At 42.1% G+C, this 21,942-nt stretch overlaps 1 protein-coding gene across 6 annotated transcripts in view; it reads left to right on the forward strand.

Moving 5' to 3' along the window:
- The window catches only part of NCKAP5 (NCK associated protein 5), a 1,052,051-nt gene that overhangs the window by 125,343 nt on the left and 904,766 nt on the right, over positions 1 to 21,942 (forward strand). For 5 of the 6 annotated variants that reach the window (XR_003793798.1, XM_029224397.1, XM_029224398.1 and 2 more), the window contains exon 2: positions 21,158 to 21,287. Coding sequence is in view for 4 of the 6 variants with exons in the window: in XM_029224397.1 (XP_029080230.1) it covers positions 21,219 to 21,287 (69 nt within the window). In the remaining 2 variants the exon portion in view is untranslated. Of the gene's footprint in view, positions 1 to 21,157; positions 21,288 to 21,942 lie in introns of those variants that run through there. The other variant, XM_029224407.1, reaches the window with a different exon arrangement.

The following is a 21,942-nucleotide window of genomic DNA, read 5'->3' on the forward strand; positions in this document are numbered from 1 at the left end:
GATCTCCCTGTGCTATGCGGCTGCTTCCCACTAGCTATCTATTTTACTTTTGGTAGTGTATATATGTCCATGCCACTCTTCAATTCGTCCCAGCTTACCCTTCCCCCTTCCCGTGTCCTCAAGTCCATTCTCTATGTCTGCGTCTTTATTCCCGTCCTGCTCCTAGGTTCTTCAGAACCTTTTGTTTTTTTAGATTCAGCCATATGCACACACATGTCCCCATATCCCCTCCCTCCTGAGCCTCCCTTTCACCCTCCCTATCCGACCCCTCTAGGTCATCCCAAAGCACCGATTGGATCTCCCTGTGCTATGCCGCTGCTTCCCACCAGCCAACTCTTTTACATTCGGTGGTGTATATATGTCGATGCTACTCTCATTTCGCCTCAGCTTCGCCCTCCCACCCCATGTCCTCAGGTCCTTCCTCTGTGTCTACCTCTTTATTCCTGCCCTGCAACTAGGTTCATCAGTACCATTTTTCTTTTTTTAAGATTCCATATATATGTGTTAGCATACGGTATTTGTTTTTCTCTTTCTGACTTACTTCACTCTATATGACAAACTCTAGGTCCATCCACCTCACTACAAATAACTCAATTTTGTTTCTTTTTATGGCTGAGTAATATTCCATTGTACATATGTGCCACATCTTCTTTATCCATTCATCTGTCGATGGACATTTAGGTTGGTTCCATGTCCTGGCTATTGTAAATAGTGCTACAGTGAACATTGTGGTACATGTATCTTTTTGAATTATGGTTTTCTCAGCGTATATGCCCAGTAGTGGGATTGCTGGGTCATATGGTAGCTCTATTTTTAGGTTTTTAAGGAACCTCCATACTGTTTCCCATAGTGGTTGTAGCAATTTACATTCCCACCAGCAGTGCAGGAGGGTTCCCTTTTTTTTTTTTTTTTTTTTTGCGGTACGCGGGCCTCTCACTGCTGTGGCCTCTCCCACTGTGGAGCACAGGCTCCGGACGCACAGGCCCAGCGGCCATGGCCCATGGGTCCAGCCACTCTGAGGCATGCGGGATCCTCCCAGACCCGGGCTCGAACCCGTGTCCCTTGCATCGGCAGGCGGACTCCCAACCACTGCACCACCAGGGAAGTCCCGGAGGGTTCCCTTTTCACCACACCCTTTCCAGCATTTACTGTTTCTAGATTTTTTGATAATGGCCATTTTGACCAGCATGAGGCGATACCTCATAGTTTTGATTTGCATTTCTCTAATAATTAGTGACATTGAGCATCTTTTCGTGTGCCTCTTGGCCATCTGTATGTCTTCCTTGGTGAAATGTCTATTTAGGTCTTCTGCCCATTTTTTAACTGGATTTTTTTTTTTAACATCTTTATTGGGGTATAATTGCTTTACTGTTTTTTTTTTTGATATTGAGCTCCATGAGCTGTTTGTATATTTTGGAGATTAATCTTTTGTTGTTTTATTTGCAAGTATATTCTCCCATTCTGAGGGCTGTCTTCTTGTCTTGTTCATGGTTTCCTTTGCTGTGCAAAAGCTTTTAAGTTTCATTAAGTCCCATTTGTTTATTTTTGTTTTTATTTCCATTACTTTAGGAGGTGGGTCAAAAAAGATCTTGCTGTGGTTTATGTCAAAGAGTGGTTTTTCCTATGTTCTTCTCTAAGAGTTTTATAGTGTCTGGTCTTCCACTTAAGTCTTTAATCCATTTGGAGTTTATTTTTGTGTATGGTGTTAGGGAGTGTTCTAATTTCATTCTTTTACATGTAGCTGTCCAGTTTTCCCAGCACCACTTATTGAAGAGGTTGTCTTTTCTCCATTGTGTGTTCTTGCCTTCTTTCTCATAAATTAGGTGACCATATGTGTGAGGGCTTATTTCTGGGCATTCTATTCTGTATCATTGATCTATATTTCTGGTTTTGTGCCAGTACCATACTGTCTTGATTACTGTAGCTTTGTGGTATAGTTTGAAGTCGGGGAGCCTGATTCCTCCAACTGCTTTTTTCTTTCTCAAGATTGCTTTGGCTATTCAGGGTCTTTTGTGTTTCCATGAAAATTGTGAAATTTTTTGTTCTAGTTCTGTGAAGAATGCCATTGGTAGTTTGCTAAGGATTGTGCTGAATCTGTTGCTTTGGGTAGTATAGTCATTTTCACAATATTGATTCTTCCAGTCCAAGAGCATGGTATATTTCTCCATCTGTTTATGTCATCTTTGATTTCTTTCATCAGTGTTTTATAGTTTTCTGAGTACAAGTCTTTCTCCTCCTTAGGCAGGTTTATTCCTAGGTATTTTATTCTTTTTGTGGCAGTGGTAAATGGGAGTGTTTTCTTAATTTCTCTTTCTGATTTTTCATTGTTGGTGTATAGGAATACCAGAGATTTCTGTGCATTAATTTTGTATCCTGCAACCTTACCAAATTCACTGATTAGTTCTAGTAGTTTTCTGGTGGCATCTTTAGGATTTTCTATATATAATATCATGTCATCAGCAAACAGTGACAGTTTTACTTCTTCATTTTCAATTTGTATTCCTTTTGTTTCTTTTCCTTCTTTGATTGCCGTGGTTAGGACTTCCAAAACTATGTTGTATAAGAATGGTAAGAATGGACATTCTTGTCTTGTTCCTGATCTTAGTGGAAATGCTTTCAGTTTTTCACCATTGAGTATGATGCCTGCTGTGGGTTTGTCATATATGGCCTTCATTATGTTGACATAGGTTCCCTCTATGCCCATTTTCTGGAGAGTTTTTATCATAAATGGGTGTTGAATTTTGTCAAAAGCTTTTTCTGCATCTATTGAGATTATCATATGGTTTTTATTCCTTAATTTGTTAATGTGGTGTATCACATTGATTTATTTGCATATATTGAAGAATCTTTGCATCCCTGGGATAAATCCCACTTGATCATGGTGTATGATCCTTTTAATGAGCTGTTGGATTCTGTTTGCTAGGATTTTGTTCAGGATTTTTGCATCTATGTTCATCAGTCATATTGGTTTATAATTTTCTTTTATTGTGATGTCTTTTTCTGGTTTTGGTGTCAGGGTGATGGTGGCTTCATAGAATGAATTTGGGAGTGTTTCTCCCTCTGCAGTTTTTTGGAAGAGTTTGAGAACGATCAGTGTTAGCTCTTCTCTAAATGTTTGATAGAATTCCCCTGTGAAGCCATCTGGTCCTGGACTTTTGTTTGTTGGAGATTTTAAATTACGGTTTCAATTTCATTACTTGTGATAGGTACGTTTATATTTTCTAATTCTTCCTGGTTCAGTCTTGGAAAATTGTACCTTTCCAAGAATTTGTCCATTCTTTCAGGTTGTCCATTTTATTGGCCTATAGTTGTTTGCAGTAGCCTCTTGTAATCCTTTGTATTTCTGCAGTGTCAGTTGTGATTTCTCCTTTTTTATTTCTAATTTTCTTGATTTGTTTCCTCTCCCTTTTTTTCCTGATGAGTCTGGCTAAGGGTTTATCAATTTTGTTTATCTTCTCAAAGAACCAGCTTTTAGTTTTATTGATCTTTGCTATTGTTTTCTTCATTTCTATTTCATTTATTTCTGCTCTGATCTTTATGACTTCTTTCCTTCTACTGACTTTACGTTTTCTTTGTTCTTCTTTCTCTAGTTGTTTTAAGTGTAGGGTTAGACTGTTTATTTGAGATTTTTCTTGTTTCTTGAGGTGAGACTGTATTGCTATAAACTTCCCTCTTAGAACTGCTTTTGTTGCATCCAATAGATTTTGGGTCGTCATGTTTTCATTGTCATTTGTTTCTATGTATTTTTAAATTTCTTCTTTGATTTCTTCAGTGATCTCTTGGTTATTTAGTAGCGAACTGTTTAGCCACCATGTATTTGTGTTTTTTACAGTTTTTTTTTCCTGTAAGTGATTTCCAATCTCATAGCATTGTGGTCAGAAAAGTTGCTTGATACGACTTCAATTTTCTTGAATTTTCCGAGGCTTGATTTGTGACCAAAGATGTGATCTATCCTGGAGAATGTTCTGTGTGCACTTGAGAAGGAAGTGTATTCTGCCACATTTGGGTGAAATGTTCTATAAATATCAATTAGATATATCTGGTCTCTTGTGTCATTTAAAGCTTCTGTTTCCTTATTTATTTTCAGTTTGGATGATCTGTCCATTGGTGAAAGTGGGGTGTTAAAGTCCCCTGCTATTATTGTGTTACTGTCAATTTCTCTTTTCACGGTTGTTAGCATTTGCCTTATGTATTGAGGTGTTCCTATGTTGGGTGCATAAATATTTATAATTGTTATATCTTCTTCTTGGATCGATCCTTTGATCATTATGTAGTGTCCCTCCTTATCTCTTGTAACAGTTTTTATTTTAAAATCTATTTTATCTGATACAAGTATTGCTACTCCAGCTTTCTTTTGATTTCCATTTGCATGGAATGTCTTTTTCCATCCCTTCACTTTCAGTCTGTATGTATCCCTAGGTCTGAAGTGGGTCTCTTGTAGACAGCATATATATGGGTCTTGTTTTTGTAGCCATTCAGCCAGTCTGTGTCTTCTGGTTGGGGCATTTAATCCATTTACATTCAAGGTTATATATGTTCCTATGACCATTTTCTTAATCGTTTTGGGTTTGTTTTTGTGGGTCTTTTTCTTCTCTTGTGTTTCCTGCCTAGAGAAGTTTCTTTAGCATTTGTTGTAAAGCTGGTTTGGTGGTGCTGAATTCTCTTAGCTTTTGCTTGTCTGAAAAGCTTTTGACTTCTCCATCAAATCTGAATGAGAACCTTGCTCAGTAGAGTAATCTTGGTTGTACGTTTTTCCCTTTCATCACTTTAAGTATATCCTGCCACTCCCTTCTGGCCTGCAGAGTTTCTGCTGGAAAATCAGCTGATAACCTTATGGGGATTCCTTTGGATGTTATTTTTTTTTTCGCTTGCTGCTTTTAATATTTTTTCTCTGAATTTAATTTTTGTTAGTTTGATTAGTATGTGTCTTGGTGTGTTTTTCCTAGGGTTTATCCTGTATGCGACTGTCTGTGCTTCCTGGACTTGGGTGACTATTTCCTTTCCCATGTAAGTGAAGTTTTTGACTATAATCTCTTCAAATATTTTCTCAGACCCTTTCTTTTTTTCTTCTTCTTCTGGGACACCTATAATTTGAATGTTGGTGTGTTTAGTGTAGTCCCAGAGGCCTCTGAGATTGTCTTCAATTCTTTGCATTCTGTTTTCTTTATTCTGCTCCTCGGCAGTTATTTCCACCATTTTGTCTTCCAGCTCACTTATTCGTTCTTCTGCCTCAGTTATTCTGTTATTGATTCCTTCTGGTGTATTTTTCATTTCAGTTATTGTGCTGTTCATCTCTGTTTGTTTGTTCTTTAGTTCTTCCAGATCTTTGTTAGACACTTCTTGTACTTTCTCAATCCGTGCCTCCATTCTATTTCCGAGATTCTGGATCATCTTTACTATCATTACTCTGAATTCTTTTCCAGGTAGACTGCCTGTTTCCTCTTCATTTATTTGGTCTTGTAGGGTTTTACCTTGCTCCTTCATCTATGACGTATTTTTTTGACATCTCAATTTTTTTTTTTTAATGAGTGGGATTGTGTTCCTGTCTTACTGGTTGTTTGGCCTGAGGCTTCCAACACTGGAGTTTGTAGGCTACTGGGTAGAGCTGGGTCTTGGTGCTGAGTTGAGGACCTCTGTGAGACCTCTGATAAACTCTGATAAATACTCCCTGGGGTCTGACGTTCTCTGTTAGTCCAGTGGTTCGGACTTGGAGGTCCCACCGTATGAGCTTCAGCCCAACCCCAAGCTTGTGAACCAAGATCCTGCAACCTGCGTGAGGCAGCAACAACAACAACAACAACAAAAAGGAACAGTAACAAAGTAAAAAACAAAATTAGACTAGGAAACTAACAGATATGTTAGAAAGAATATAAAATTAAAATATAGCTTAATCAACAACCAGAAGGTAATCAGTACCACAATAGTAAAAAAAGAGGTGGGAAAAGAAAAAAAAAGGGGGGGGGAAGGCCTTTGCTGTGATGGGCGGGGCCTATGCAAGGGCGGGATTTGGGCAGGCAGGGCCAATGCTCAGGACCCACAGGGCTGGAAAAGGCCCTGGGGGCTGTGGGGGGTGGGGCTTAGGCTGAAGGAACAGAAGGGGCCCAGGCGTGCCCCCCACCCCTGGTCTCAGAGGGCAGGGACCTCACCTGGGAGCCCAGCAGGGTTTCTGGGCAGGGCAAATGCCTCCTCTCCTCTCCTGCTCCTCCGGTCTGGGAAGGCCCTTCCTGCCTGCCTCTCCTGATCTCCCCAGCCTCCCTCCTATGGCCCCAGGACCAGTGCGGCCGGTGGGGAGGGGGCCTCAAAGGGCAGGGGACCGACATGGGAGCTCAGCAGGCTCCCCAGGCCCGAGCGGGCAGGGCACTCGCCCTCCACTCCTCTCCTGCTCCTCCCGGAGGGCCCCTCCCACCTGCCTCTCCTGATCTTCCCGGCCTCCCTCCTATGCCCCCAAGGACCCATGCAGCCTGGAGGGCAGGGGATCAGCCTCGGAGCTCAGCAGGCTCCCTGGCCCGAGTGGGCCAGGCGAGTGCTCTCCACTCCTCTCCTCTTCCTGGAGAGTCACTCCCGCCTGCCTCTCCTGATCTCCCCGGCCTCAGGGGTGCAGATCCGATCTGGCCTCCACTTCTCCTTCCTCCTCAGTCCCCCTACATTCTACCGGTTCACTTTGGGGTTCCTCCCATCTCCTTGGGCGTCAGAGTCCCCCACCAGCGCGTGGCAGATGCCCTAGTTGTGGGGAGAAGCTAACTCCGTGTCTTCCCACACTGCCATCTTGACTCTGCCTCCCTGGAAAAGTTTTAAGATTGATTCTATTCAGCAGTAATTCCACCTTTAGAGATCTATACTTTATAGAGAAACTTCCACAGGCACAAAAGAGGCATATACAGTGCTCATGGCAGCACCATCAAGAATCAGAAAATATTACTGTCCATCTAAATCTCTATTCATAAATTAATACCCAATTTGTTGCTCACTGATTCTATAGAATAACACAAAACTGTAAGAAAAATGAATTAGACCCATGTGTATTGAATCTACCAGGTGTAACAAATATCACAGAATAATAGATGCTGATCCCATTTATATAGAATGGAAAAAACCAATATTCATATATTTACATATTTCTGCAGCTCAAGAAATGGAAAAGCTATTAAAAGTGATTACCTCTGGTAAGAGGAGTTAAATAGGGGGACAGTGAATGTATACAACTTTACATTATAATCTGTATACATGTTTTACTGCTTTTATCTTTTATTACAAAGAGCATAAATGCATATATTATGATGTAATTTTTTTTAAAGAACTGGAATAAAAGACATTATCTCATGGAATTTCATCAAGTTCTAGCAAGCACCAGAGACAGTGACAAAGAGGATGAGGGCTGTGGAAACTTTCTCCCAAGAGAAAATGCTGAAGAAGCTGGGGGTATTGTGCTTGAGTAAGAGAAAACTTTTATTTGCTCCAGGGAACAGAGGCCGTGCCCAGTGGGTGAGAATCCAAGAGACAGACTGAAACTTTCTAACCATGAGAGAACCCCAAATGTGAAATGGGTTGCTGTGAAACGCCTTGTGAGCTTTTGTCACTGGTAGATTCAAGTAATTACCAAAATTTCCTAAGTAAACTTGTTGGGTTTATTTTAGAGACAATGACTGTACTGGGGGGTAGGTGAAGAGGGATCCCTCAGGATTTGGGATTCCAAATGTGAGTAGAGGTTAGCACAAGAATTATTGTACATGATTAGCTAAACTGTATAGTCCATGAAGGATCTTAGATTATGTTAAGAACTAACTCTTTATAACATCTAGCTAGGTGAGCATAGCTTTCTGAGAAAATTCTTAGAATTTCACCCTTACATAAACACAGATAAATTCTCTAAGTTTCAGATCTTTTACTGTCAAAGTGCAATCCACAGACCAGGAGCATCAGCTTATTAGAAATGCAGAATCTCAGGCTTTACCATGACCCCATGAATCAGAATCAGCATTTTAATGAGATCCACCAGTGATTCCTGTTCTTGAATTTGAGAAGCGCTGGTTTACCCAGCTATCCATAGAACACCTCTTATTCCTGAGCCTTCAAAGCCCAAATAAAAAGAAACAAACCCCTCACATGGAAAACAAAAAGCCCAAATAATGAGAAGTTTTGATTGTTATTATCTATAACCGGGGAGAAAAGAGAAAAAAATGACCATAAACACATATATAGGTGTAGATATATGTGTTTGTATAGCACATATACATATATTTACATAACACGTATAAATATATACATGTACATACAGACACACATAAGCACAACCTAAACTTAAGTCTTTCTAGCTATCAGTTTAAGTGGGTGGTCATCAACTGTTTTACCTTCTAAAGAGATTTTAGCTCACTTCCCTTCCCACTAGTGAATAACACTCAGTTTAATTAGACACTGAATCAAAGAAGGTAAACATCTTTGAGATGTTTCTCATACTTTTCATTTTGACAGCTGTTACGACTTAGGACATTTTTAATGTCATATTCTACATTTTTGGTTTATTAAGAATTCTTTCTATTGTTTTCAGCATATTGATGGGTTTTTGAGACTTAATCCCTTAATTTTGATTTACTAAGCTTTCAGTATTTTTTTCCACATCAGGGTTATTCGGGGCAGGGGAATTGTGGAAGGAGGTTACTATAAAAGAAGAGTAAATAAGGTGAAAAAAGCTTCCAGGTCGGGAAAATATTCTAATTAGCAGCTAAAACCTTGGCCAAAATGTATTGGCTTCTGATTGATTTTAGTATATCCATTTCCTGAATCATTTTGGTTTATCACTTGTGTGCAAAGGCATTTAATGGCATAATGAATTCAGCAATGTATGGGGATGTCACGGTAAAACCTTTTGCTGGATCTTCAAAAACATTGCTTTTCAGAAACTGTTTCCTTAACAAGTCATGTTGCCTCTCAGCAGGCTTTGCAAAGTTTAAAGCATACTCTCCCATAACTGGCCCCAGATGGAAAATACTCTCTTGAAATTGGCTGGTTTTTTAAGTGTAGCTCTGCATGGCCTTCTCAAAGGAAAAAAATAAGCTTGAACAGAATGCATTTAGTAGCAGGTCTATAATTCCCCCAGCATCCCACATAGTTGGATGTTTTCGCTTTTGGCAGTGGAATTTTTCTAATTTAATTAACTCATTAGTGTTCGCAGATGACACAGTGTGAAAATTCTTTTCCCTAGTCACTTATCTAAATATTCTTCCAATCCACTGGAGTTATGTGCACACTTTATTTATTTTGAAAATGTGTTTATTTGTTTCATTTCTACACTGACTTTCCCCTTAAGAGTTCACGGGCAACGTGTAGACATTTCACAGAATGAACTACAACCTTTTCTTCAAGCCATAAATGGAGAAGAGGCCGAGGAGGGAACTAAAAAGTGGGGAAAATCTTTACAAAGAAAGACTGGGAGAGAAACAACAGATGGTTCCGGAAGAGCAGCCAGAGCTGAAATGCTTATCCTGGTCCAAGCCCCTGCCATTCTGTCTCTTGCTTTTTAGTTCATACACTGTAAAAATGTCACGATGGTTTGTGTCTGGAAATTAACTGGCAATGCTTCGAATGACAATGAAGGCAAGTTTTCCAGGATGATCCAAACCAAAAGTGAATCTTCTTTGCACTGAAACCATTCACTCCTTCATTCACATTTTTTAACCTTACTTTTTACTATTGACATATAAATCTTCTTAGATTTTAAACTTCCTTGAAATTTGAGGATCCATCTTCCTTCCTTCCTTCCTTTCTTCTTTCTTTGTCTCTTTCCTTCTTCTTCTCTTTCTCTGCCTCCCCCTTCTCCTTCTCCCCCTCCTCCCTTCCTCCCTCCCCCTTCTTTCCCCCTCCCCCTTCTCCCCTCCCCCCTCCTCCCCCACCCTCCTTTTTTCTCCCTCTCCTCCACCTCCTCCTTCTTTGTCTTTCTCTCTGTCTCTGTCTTTCTCTCTTCGGGGCCTGATACAGGGCCTGGGACAACATAGATATTGAATAAATAAATATTACCGAATTCTGAATGAAAGGAATTCTGTTGTGTCATTCCTAGCAGTTATTGAATATCTACTCCAATATTTCATTTTATTTTTCTGAGGATTTTGAACTTTAGTATTTATTTAGTTATTTAACCATTTAAACTTGTTATTTTATGATTTTTTTTTTTTTTTTTTTCTGTACGCGGGCCTCTCACTGCTGTGGCCTCTCCCGTTGCGGAGCACGGGCTCCGGACGCGCAGGCTCAGCGGCCATGGCTCACGGGCCCAGCCGCCCCGCGGCATGTGGGATCTTCCCGGATCGGGGCGCGAACCCGTGTCCCCTGCATCGGCAGGCGGACTCTCAACCACTGTGCCACCAGGGAAGCCCTAAACTTGTTATTTTATATTGGAGTGTAGCCGATTAACAATGTTGTGACAGTTTCACGTGCACAGCAAAGCGACTCAGCCGTACAGAAACATGTATCCATTCTCCCCCAAGCTCCCCTCCCATCCAGGCTGCCACATAACGTTGAGCAGAGTTTCCTGTGCTGTACAGTAGGTTCTTGCTGGTTATCCATTTGAAATGTATCAGTGGGTACATGTCAGTCCCAAACTCCCTAACTGTCCCTTCCCCCCGCCCTTCCGCCCACCCCGGTGACCATAAGTTCGTTCTGTGAGTCTGTGTTTACTCCAATATTTTAAAACAGGCGTCATTTTAGTCCTGAGAGCAATTTTGTTAAGATGATTGCTGTTACTATGATCTTAATTTTATCCATGAGGAAATGGAGACCAAGAGATGTTAAATAACTTGCTCAGGGTCACAGAACCCTTCAGTTGGAGAGTTTGAACTCAGGACTGGCCTGGATGCTGCTACCCAAGAAGATGGTGACATTGGACAGCCAGATCTGATGAAGCTCAAGCAGTGATAAGGGAACTTCCTTGCCTTTCTGTAGCACATCCCCAGTTTCTGTCAAAAATAAATAAGTACTGGGTGGTAGAAAAGGTTGACTCTGAATTGTGCACTTTAAAAAAGTGAATTTTGTGGTAGGTGAATTATATCTCAGTTTTTAAAAGATTTAAATAGGGCTTCCCTGGTGGCGCAGTGGTTGAGAGTCCGCCTGCCGATGCAGGGGACGCAGGTTCGTGCCCCGGTCCGGGAAGATCCCACATGCCGCGGAACGGCTGGGCCCGTGAGCCATGGCCGCTAAGCCTGCGTGTCCGGAGCCTTTGCTCCGCAACGGGAGAGGCCACAACAGTGAGAGGCCCGCTGCCAAAAAAAAAAAAAAAAAAAAAAGATTTAAATAATAAAGGTTGGAAATTAGTGAATTTTGGTCATTTTAGAGGTTCTAAGAGCTTTCCCTGTCCTTGGTTCCTTAGGACCTTAGTTCACATCAGTGAACATCAGTTCTTTAACTGTTCACCTTTAACTGTTCAATAGCCAATATTGAACAATAGCCAAGATTTCCAGACACAGATTTCACTGAATCCCTGGTTCCCTGTGTTGGAGGTGCCATTTATCTGAGGACGGGGTCATGGGACCGTGATTCTTAGGAGTCTGTCCAGCATTTAAATCATCAACTATAAGCCACTGGCTAGTTTCCAGGGTGAGAAGTTTAATAAACAGGAGCTCCTGAAACCATTATGCTTAGTGAAATAAGTCAGACAGAGGAAGACAAATACTGCATGTTATCACTTATATGTGGAATCTAAAAAATAAACGAGTGAATATAACAAAAAGTAAGTGGACTCACAGATATAGAGAACAAACTAGTGGTCACCAGTGCAGGGAGGGACCAGATGGGAGATTAAGAGGTACAGATTACTATGCATAAAATAAATAAGCTATAAGGTTATACTGTACCACATGGAATATAGCCAATATTTTATAATAATTGTAGATGGAGGATAATCTATCAAATTTTTGAATCACTGTTATATTTCTTAAACTAATATAACATTGCAAATCAACTATACCTCAATTAAAAAATGTAAAAAACCAATTTTCATCATGATACAAAATTTTCCTCCACTTCAAAGAAAAAACCCGTTGTCACATCCCTCAGAGGTGTTTCCAGCCACTAATGTATCTGGCAAGGATGGGATACCGTATTTGGGAAGGCTGTTCTCATTCAGTCTTTTCTAAATCCATTTCAGGGTGCTGTTAGTAGACATTTATGAGTGAAAGTCACATAATTTGGTATTTTTTATACTTATGTCCAAAACGGAGACAGTAGTTTTCTGTTCCGTCAGAGTGCATGTGCATACACACACATGCACTCTCACACACACGCATATATGTATACACTCACACACACATACACAAGCATGTGTGCACACACACACACACCCTTATGCATATGACTCACGAATGCATGTGTCAATAGCAGAAAGTTATTGAGCCAATATAGCTTCCAAAAGGAAACTGTTGTGTATATGTGTTTAAAGTATGAGGAAAACCAACTGCTTTCCCTTATGTAGACTTAATCGGGATGAAAAGATTTCAGTACAAAGCTGACAGGAGCGTCAAATGTTCTGTTTGGTAGCTATATGCAAATCTGACAGATTCATAACTTCTTTTTCCCTCCTGCTATTTGCACTTTGAAACGAGAGCAGGACGCTCATGGAGAACAGTGGGGAGAAAGGAGTGAGCAGGTTTGGGAGCATTTGCGTCAAGATTTTCCATTCTTACACTTGGAATAGGAAGTTCTTTCCCTCCTTTTCTAAGTGACATGATGACCTTACCCTGAGTTTCTACGACATGTGCATGTTAATTTGGAATCTAGATTTTTTTTTTTTTATCGTAGTATAATTGCTTTACAATGTTGTGTTAGTTTCCACCGCACAGGGAAGTGAATCAGTCATGCGCATACGCACGTGCCCTCGCTCTTGGAGGTCCCTCCCCCGCCCCTTCCCTCCCAACTGGGCCATCACAGAGCACCAAGCTGAGCTCCCTGTGCTATACAGCAGGTTGCCACTAGCTATCTGTTTTGGAATCTAGATTGGATATTTCTGTCTTTAATCAACATTACTTTCTGCGCAAAGCAAAAGACCAGTTTAAGCAGGCTGATTAGTGAGCCTGAGAGAGTGGGGCAGGGGGAAGGTGCAGGTCCACATTGTATCCAGTGTTTCTCTTCTTTGGGGTCAGAGTTTGCAAACTAAGAATTGCTGGTTGCAGTGGTTCAAGAAAGGCGGTTGCTGCTGTCAACAACTGTGTGTCCCTCAGCCCTTGAGACAGGGAGGGAGATCAAGAAAGGGCGCATAGCTTCACCCCCTCAAACTGGTGATCCACTGACTGTGTGCTGGAGTCTTTCAGGGATCTTAACAGGAGGATGAGTGGGTCCCACCCTTAGCGATCCAGTCCTGATTTATTTGTTCTTTGGTGACTCCGCAGGCGACTCTAACCTGCAGCAAAGTCTGAGAACAACCACTCTAACCAGTAGTTGCCATCCCCGGCTGCTGTCCCCATATTCGGGGGCCGGTGCCCTTGCCCCTGGAGACTGCAGTGATCTGGGATGGGGCCTGGGCGTTGGTGAATTTTACAAGCTCCCCGGGGGTTTCTAAGGAGCAGCCAGGATGGAGATCTGCTGAGCTACCTGGTCAGCAGATTTTGTCACTGTTCTTGTCATATTCAATTCTGAAATTACTCTTTGTAGAGTTTATATCACGTAGGAGCCAGTTTGTTGAGTGCTCAGGGGAGATGCCAATGACTGTGACACTGTCTCTGCTGTCTGGATGCTATTAGGCTGCACACAGTCATGTTTTGCATTGTTTGTTGCTTAATGAAGCTGATTGAAAACTATCTTGACTCTAGATGTGGAAGGGCTTTTTCATGCATTGTCTCTTCTGAACCTGGAAATATCTGGGAGAGATTAGATTAGGAAATGCAAATTCACAGAAGTTAGGGAACATGCTCAAATTTACATGGCAAAGAGGGCTGGGGGCCAAATCTTCCAATGCCTTTCAGCTCTATCATTTCCCCCCATTTCTTCGGGCAAACCATGAACATTTCGAAGCAGGTATGAGGAGAGGGGGAATCAGAGAAGCAGAAATTGAGCTGGAGAAACCTATTCTCAGAATGTGTGTGAGTGTATGAGAGTGTGTGTGTAAGTGTGTATGTCTGAGTGTGACAGTGTGTGTCTGCATGTGTGTGACTATTGCATGTGAGGAAATATGACTTAATGGTGTTGTTTGGTTCTTGTCTCTTGAAAATTATAGTCTTTTAAAGTCTAACAGAAAAAAGAAACTACTAACATCTTTAGGAATATTAAAGGATCTGTCTGGCACTGCAAGGCCATTACTATCTGTGAGGAAAATTAAAAAGAGTTTATTAAGGCCAACTCAGATTTCTACTGATACCAAGAAATAGTACTTTAATCAGCTAGAAAGAGATGTATGTGAGCAGAGATCACTGTCAATGACCGTCACAAAAGGATGCTTAATATCCTGTCTTCCTTAAACTCTGACCATTTTCATCCCCGTGCAGGGAGGGAGAGGCATCCAACCTATCCCTTGGAGGCAGATATGTGCTCTTTATAACCAGAGTTGTGAGAAGCCATAGGAAAGACATGAACACGACTGGATTATGGTGCTTTGTAAGTGCAGGCAGGGCCCAAGGAGTAATGTTTAGGTTGACAGTGGTTTAAAAATCATGATAAAATGTTTTCTTTGAGGCTTGGGTATGTCTGTGTGTTTGTCTCAGAAAGTAATTTCTGTGTTATAAATGCGCATGGCCTTTCTTTGCTTTAGCAATGTTATATTTCTGCTCAGCTCTTTATATATTCATGAAGACAGCTGTAAACATTCAAGCGTTCATTTATTCATGCAAACAACAAATGCTCATTGAGTGTCTGCCATGTTGCTATGCACCAGGCATCATAATACCACCCTGGAGAGCATAGAGTATAAAATAGTGTTCCTGCCCTCCAGGAGCTAAGTGCCTAGTAGAATTTTTAATTCCATGCTGTTATTTCAGAAGGCTCACAAGAAGGAAGACAGGAACTGCCCAAGGAAGGCTGTCTGTCTGTCCAAAGGAATCTCTATGGCCTGTGCCTCAATCATGGTCAAACCTGGAAAAGAGAAACTACTCTAGGTATTTCAAGCAGAGAGGAATTTAATGTGAGGAATTGGTTATGAAGTTGTTGGAAGGGCTGGAGGGGCAAAAGGCGTAGGTGGTGGTACTCAAAGGTTGGGAAGCTGCTACTGCCCTTTCTTAGGATGAGTGGTTGGAGGAATCACAGAAGTTACCGGAGCCTGTAGCCCCTGCTTGTTTGTTTGTTTGTTTGTTTGTTTGTTTTGCGGTACGCGGGCCTCTCACTGTTGTGGCCTCTCCCGTTGCGGAGCACAGGCTGCGGACGCGCAGGCTCAGCGGCCATGGCTCACGGGCCCAGCCACTCCGCGGCCTGTGGGATCTTCCCGGGTCGGGGCACAAACCCGTGTCCCCTGCATTGGCAGGCGGACTCTCAACCACTGTGCCACCAGGGAAGCCCTGTAGCCCCTGCTTTTGATCCTGCCTATCTGGAGCTGGAAGCAGAATGGCTTCTCCCTTCCTGTTGCCTTCTGATCTCTCACAGCCTCCTATTGGCAGAATCCAACTTGACCAACCGACTAAGAAGTCTTGATAATGTAGTTTGCACCTCTAGACCTGCAGTAGAGAGAAGTTATAGCAGGGGAAGGTGGATGTGGACGGTGGTGGTAGTGAAATCCACGGTCCAATAACCAGTGGAGAGGGAGAGGGTCTGGCAGTAGCCACTGACACCCAGAGTTTTTGTGACTCGGTACACTGAGATGTGACCAGGCTTTGAAATCTGACTGAAACTAACTCTTATGGATTGAGATGTATTCCCCCCACTCAAATTCATATGTTGAAGCTCTAACCCCCAATGTGCCTATATTTGGGGATAGGGCCTTTTAGGAGATAATTAAGGTTAAATGAAATCATAAGAGTAGGGGTCTCATTCAATCAGACTGGTGTCCTAATAAGAAAAGGAAGAGACACCGGAGGCATGTGTGCAAAGGAAAAGGCCATGTGAGGATACACAGAGAAGGCAGGCGAATGCAAGTCAAGGAGAGATGCCTCACCAGAAACCAACCCTACCAGCACCTTGATCTTGAACTTCCAGCCTCCAGAACTGTGAGAAGATAAAGTTCTATTGTTTAAGCCACCCAGTCTGTGGTATTCTGTTATGACCACACAAGCTGACTAGTATAATAAGCAAATATATAAATGATGAATATAAAGAGTTGGATGCCAAATTGCAAATTTTTACTAAAAATGCAACTCTCCAAAAGACTGCCTACTTATATTTGCTGGTCAACACATTCTCCTTTAATAAGTAAAGCTACATGGGAATCCAATAAAATGAGGAGGTTGTTTGATGACAGTGGTCTCTGAGCAAGGGAGTTTGTTGGATAATACAAATGACCAGTGTCCTACCGAAGTGTCTTTGGGGGCTGACGCTCATTTTTCCTCTAGACCTGCAGTCCTTGTTGGGTTTGTATACATGAGGGTGCTCTCTTCCCCCATGGTGCTGGGGGCAGAGCGTGTGAGCCTTCCTGACTTTTCCTTTGTGGGCCCCTCCTCTTTTCATACTGACACAACCTGCTTGCCATTTGTTTCTTTTGGGTGGCCTTGCTTTGATCCTTTTGGACAACTTACTTTGATCCTCTCTATGCTCGTTTTATGGTTTAATTCACAAATTTTCAAGTTCTTGGGGTAGAGGTAGTACATATACTACTATACATATACTTAAGCTGATAATTGGCCAGGATGTAGTGCTATAGCTGCTTATTGCCTTTCACTGTGCCCTTCTGATCAGTCAATACCTAGGCCGTATCAGTTGCTAAATGTTTTGAATGTCAATCTTTGCCTATATAATTAGCATCATAAAACGTGAAAAGAAATTGACCAGGTTAAGCTGTTCAATCAGCCTTCCACGTAGCATACTAGCCTGTTCAGGAACTGTCAAAAGGATCTCCATTTCCCAATGACGGCTTCATCAGCTTATTACAGAGCAAAAAATTCAGTCACTAGAGTTGCTTCTTAATGAGTTGAATCATATATACCAGAAGGGATAATGAATATATCTAACATTTAAAGCTTACGTACTATGTGATCTTTATTTACTTTATTTTATTTTTGGAGCAAGGAAAGGTTTATTGCAGGGCCAAGCAAGGAGAAAGGGTGGCTCATGCTCAAAACCCCTGAACTTCCTGCTGTTTTTTTAAAAAATAAATTTATTTATTTATTTATTTATTTATTTATGGCTGTGTTGGGTCTTCATTACTGCGTGGGGGCTTTCTCTAGTTGTGGCGAGTGGGGGCTACTCTTCGTTGAAGTGCACAGGCTTCTCACTGCCGTGGTTTCTCTTGTTGCAGAGCATGGACTCTAGGCACGCGGGCTTCAGTAGTTGTGGTGAATGGGCTTAGTTGCTCTGTGGCGCGTGGGCTTAGCTGCTCTGCGGCATATGGGATCTTCCTGGCCCAGGGCTCGAACCCATGTCCCCTGAACTGGCAGGTGGATTCTTTACCACTGTGCCACCAGCAAAGCCTCCCTGATGGTTTTTGGGGAAAAGTGTTCAGAGGCAAAATTTGGGGTGAGGGATGTAGGGTGTATGGCTTTCTTCTGATTGGTTGGTGGTGAGGTAACAGGGTGGCACTCCAGGAATCTTGTGCTCAGCTTGGAGTTACCATCTTCCACCTGGGTGGGGACCTTAGTTCCTGCAGAAGAACTCAAAGATACTGTTCTGTATATTCCTTGTGGAGGAACCAGGGCCCTGTCTCAAGGCTGCACTATTGTTTCTTGACTGCTCCTTCTTTGTTTCTGCATCCCCTCCCTTCCCTGATTAGCAACTGTTCGAATCTGCCCTTTGGAACTCAGGGAAGGTTAAGGAGGCTGAATGAAGCATATTTCCTACAAAATAGGGGGACATGGAAAAGATTTGTACCCAGGAGCGCCACAGGGTCCTGCTTGGCTTCAATTCCCCCTTTTCTTTGATACTCCTCAATCTTGAGGAGAACAGGTGTTGGACAAGAAAGGGAATAACGTTTTGGATAGAGACTTTAATCATAAACTCAGCAGAGGAACTCGGTTTTAGGGGGACTTGGTTTCAGTCCCACTATGTGATCTTTCAGTGGATCATCTCATTAATCATCACAACAACCCTACTAGGAAGAAGGTCCTGTTATTAGTGTCCTTTCATAGATGAACCAACTGGAGCTTAAATAGGTTAAATAATGTAATGTGATCAGCGAGTAAGGGGTGAAGTAGAGAATCAAACCTGAAGATTAACCATTGTATTTAGAATAAACAAGTCACCTTGGCCAATGAGACCCTGTGTGAACTAGTTGTTACTTAAATCTCAGAACTTTTTTCACACGTTCTCTTCCTAGTTTGCTTTAGGGCACACAAACCTCTTTACCAGCTCCTTCCCAGCAGAAAGACTGGCCCCTCTACCTTGGAATGCTTTTTTTTTTCACTCCGTTGGGTCTGTGTTGCTGTGCGTGGGCTTTGGTGAGCGGAGGCTACTGTTTGTTGCAGTGCGCGGGTTTCTCATTGCGGTGGTTTCTCTTCTTGCAGAGCACAGGCTCTAGGCACGCAGGCTTCAGTAGTTGTAGCACGTGGGCTCAGTAGTTGTGGCACATGGGCCCTAGAGTGCAGGAGCCTCAGTGGTTGTGGTGTGTGGGCTCAGTAGTTGCGGCATGTGGGCTCTAGAGCTCAGGCTCAGTAGTTGTAGCGCGTGGGCTTAGTTGCTCCGTGGCGTGTGGGATCTTCGCGGACCAGGGCTCGAACCCGTGTACCTTGCACTGGCAGGCGGATTCTTAAACACTGAACCACCTGGAAAGCCCTGGACTGCTCTCTACCCATGTTTTTATATGGCAGCTCATACCCTTACCATTCTGTCTAAACTTTGCTTCCCTTTTCACACACTTGACCCTCAGTTACACCAGTCTCAGCGGGTTGTTTCCTTCATAGCAGGTACTGTTCGTGGTTTGGAGTTGTTTGCTTATTTGTTTTCTGTATCCTCCCACTAGAATGTAATCTCCACAAAGGCAGGGGCTTGGTCTCTATTTACGTGCTGTGTCACCAACATCAAAGTACTGAGTCCTCCATTCATTAAGCACTTAATAAACATGAGCTAAATGCCAAAGTATCATCTATTGTGATCTATTAAACCCCAAGGCTCTTGGGAATGTAAGACTCAGGAGGGCATGCTTTTGTTGGATGGGGGAATCTCAGGGCCTGAGTAGTCTCTGTAGCTGGACTGATCATCACAGAGAGTATTCTGAGCCACCAGTGCATAGAGTCCCCGGGATGAGAAGGGGTTTGCAAAGTGGGTGGGAACAGCTGAAAGCACGAAAGACAGCCCCCAAATAAATTTCAGTTAACTAATCGTTTGGCCTATACTATTAGCATAGAACTAACTTTCTTCTGACAAATGCTGCCAGTGCTTTGTTGGTTTTTAACTCTTAGGCCCTACCAACAAGCAGATATTAAGAACTGACTATAGTTAAAGAACTGACCCAGGTGATGAAGGTGATTACTAAGGTCCCTAAGGACTTCTATGAACCTTGGGAGGGAAAGGAATCGTTGCCAAATGGAGTGATGCAGAAGGTTTTGGGAAGGATCGGGGATCTGAGCCAGGCACGGGGGCAAAGGGAGGATTAGACCAGATGGAGGCATGATCTGAAGTGTGGTTTCGGGAATGTTCTTCGTGTGTTTGGAGATTGTAAAGCCTGGTTGGCAGGAATTAGACCCTGAACATGAGGTTGAAAACTTTGGATTTTATCCTGAAGTCAGAGTGGAGTTTCTGAGTGGACCAGTAATGAATTAAAGTGAGTGTTCCTGAAAGTGAGAGATGGAATGATTAAAATGGAAAAGAAGCCCATCAGTTTCCTACAACCGACTATAATGTGGGCAAACCCTGCCTGGGGCACAGCTGTCTCAACCCTCTTCCTGGTAGAGGAAACCAAGAGAAAGAGGCCACATACTGTGTATAGGCTGTGAGGTCCCGTCTGTTGCATCCTCGTTAAACTTGGAGCAGTTGAAATAATTCTAAAAAATATTCCTTCTCAATTGTGTCAGAAACTGATTGGTTTAGCATTTTATTAAGCTCAGCTCTTCTATGTCGGCTGTTCAATGGCTGATATAAAACGTGTTTTTTGCGAATTATGAGCAATTCCTGTACCTCACAGTGCCTTCTGAGCCATCAGAGGCATATTAAATTATGTCGACTTGTATTTAAGGTTAACTGGTTTTTAATGTTATCCGTGCATAATTAGAACTTAAATGTAAGTTGTCATTTATCGCCTTTAAACCATTTTTATATACGTCATTTGATGGCCATCTGTTATCTGTTTTTGCAGTGGAGAAAGATGAGCTTCAGAGAGCCTAAATGACTTGTCCAAGTTCACTTGGCTAATGCGTAGGAAAGTCTGGGTTCAAACCTATTTCATTTCAAGCATTTTACATCTCGGTAAAAACTGGAAGCTAGTATTTAATACATCTAATGCATCCTTACTAACCAGAATACCCAGTCATTCTAGAGCAAACAATCTCAGTGGAGTGCAGGGATTAACTCTATCTGATTTGGTGAAATGCAGTGGGTGTTCAAATACTTACTCACGATAATGATGCCATGACCATTCATGTGGATTCAACCTTTCCCAAAGCAAATGTCTCTTGTAATGTTCCTTAAATAGGTTTAAATTATTTTTGAATTAAATATTGACAATAATGTTCATGTTTCACCTTCCCCTTACTGGGTCTTGGACTCAGCAGGTCTTGGATATGGAGCGTGGCTTTGTCCATTTGCTCTCATGGAATTTGCGGACAGCGTCCCTGTGCACAGCAACAGAATGATGCTGGCGGATAGAGAGAGGACGGGTGTGAAACAAGTGTGGCATGAAACGGACTGTTTGCTTTTTTCCACGGTCTGCTGATTAGACCTGCAAACCCATTCCGCGACTCCATTAGTAAAACCTGTGAAAACACAGGGGCCTCCACAAAGACGACTCCGACCTTGGCAGCGGGCGAGGGTTTTGGAGTCGAGAGAACCCAGTTCTAAACTTATGATTTGGGTCTGGGTATTTTTGGCTTCAACACTTGCTCCTGGTTAGAAAGTGAACAACAGGGGTCTAAACACTGTTCGCTCGGATGGTAAAACACATGTTCACTTTTTGCAGTGACCCTGGAAACAGAAGGGGAATTCTTATAAATCACAAAGGAAAATAAATAACTTCACTCATGGAGGGAAAGAGACAGCTTGAGAAAAGGGACTTTGGAAAAAGGCTGTCTCTAGATAGCAGTCTTGTGGTAAGTACTAAATATTCATTTACCACTATATGTTTTGGCTTAAAATGCATTATTCTTTGACTGTGATTTCCTGAACCCTGTGCTTTCAAAACCTCTATTCCAGTTACCCCATTAACAATATCTCCTGGGATTTTTGTTTCACTTATTTTTTACAAAGTCAAAAGCCAGCAAACTATTGGAATGTTTGTGTAGTGTCCTAACAGGCAAATGTCCTAATCTGTCAGCATTATATATAATTACATTAATTCCAGCTGAAGTAAACTTTAACCCATACAAAAACACTACTGTACAGCTGATACCAAATGCCAAGCTAGTATATAGTTGTTCTATCACCCATTTATCTTAACTCTGCGGGTAAGTTGAACAAGAATTCACTAGAGTTTCAAATACTGAAGAGCGAAGAAAATCTCTGAGATCTTGGGTATGTAAATTTGTTCAATGGCCCATAAACTTTCTTTCTAAAAGTTTGAATACTGATGAGCATCATTCTTAACAATTTGGTTGGGTCTGCTTTCGTGTATGAGGATCTGGTTAGTCCAAGGAAACAGACTCCAAAAGTCACTGATTTCTGAAGGTTGGCCAGTCTTTCACAGTCTGATCTGAGATGTTTGGGGTCACCTACTCAATGATGCATCTGAACAGAGTAAAAAATCAA

Source organism: Monodon monoceros, unplaced genomic scaffold (genome assembly GCF_005190385.1).
Source record: "Monodon monoceros isolate NGI ecotype Baffin Bay Population unplaced genomic scaffold, NGI_Narwhal_1 Super_Scaffold_16, whole genome shotgun sequence".
Lineage (NCBI taxonomy): Eukaryota > Metazoa > Chordata > Mammalia > Artiodactyla > Monodontidae > Monodon > Monodon monoceros.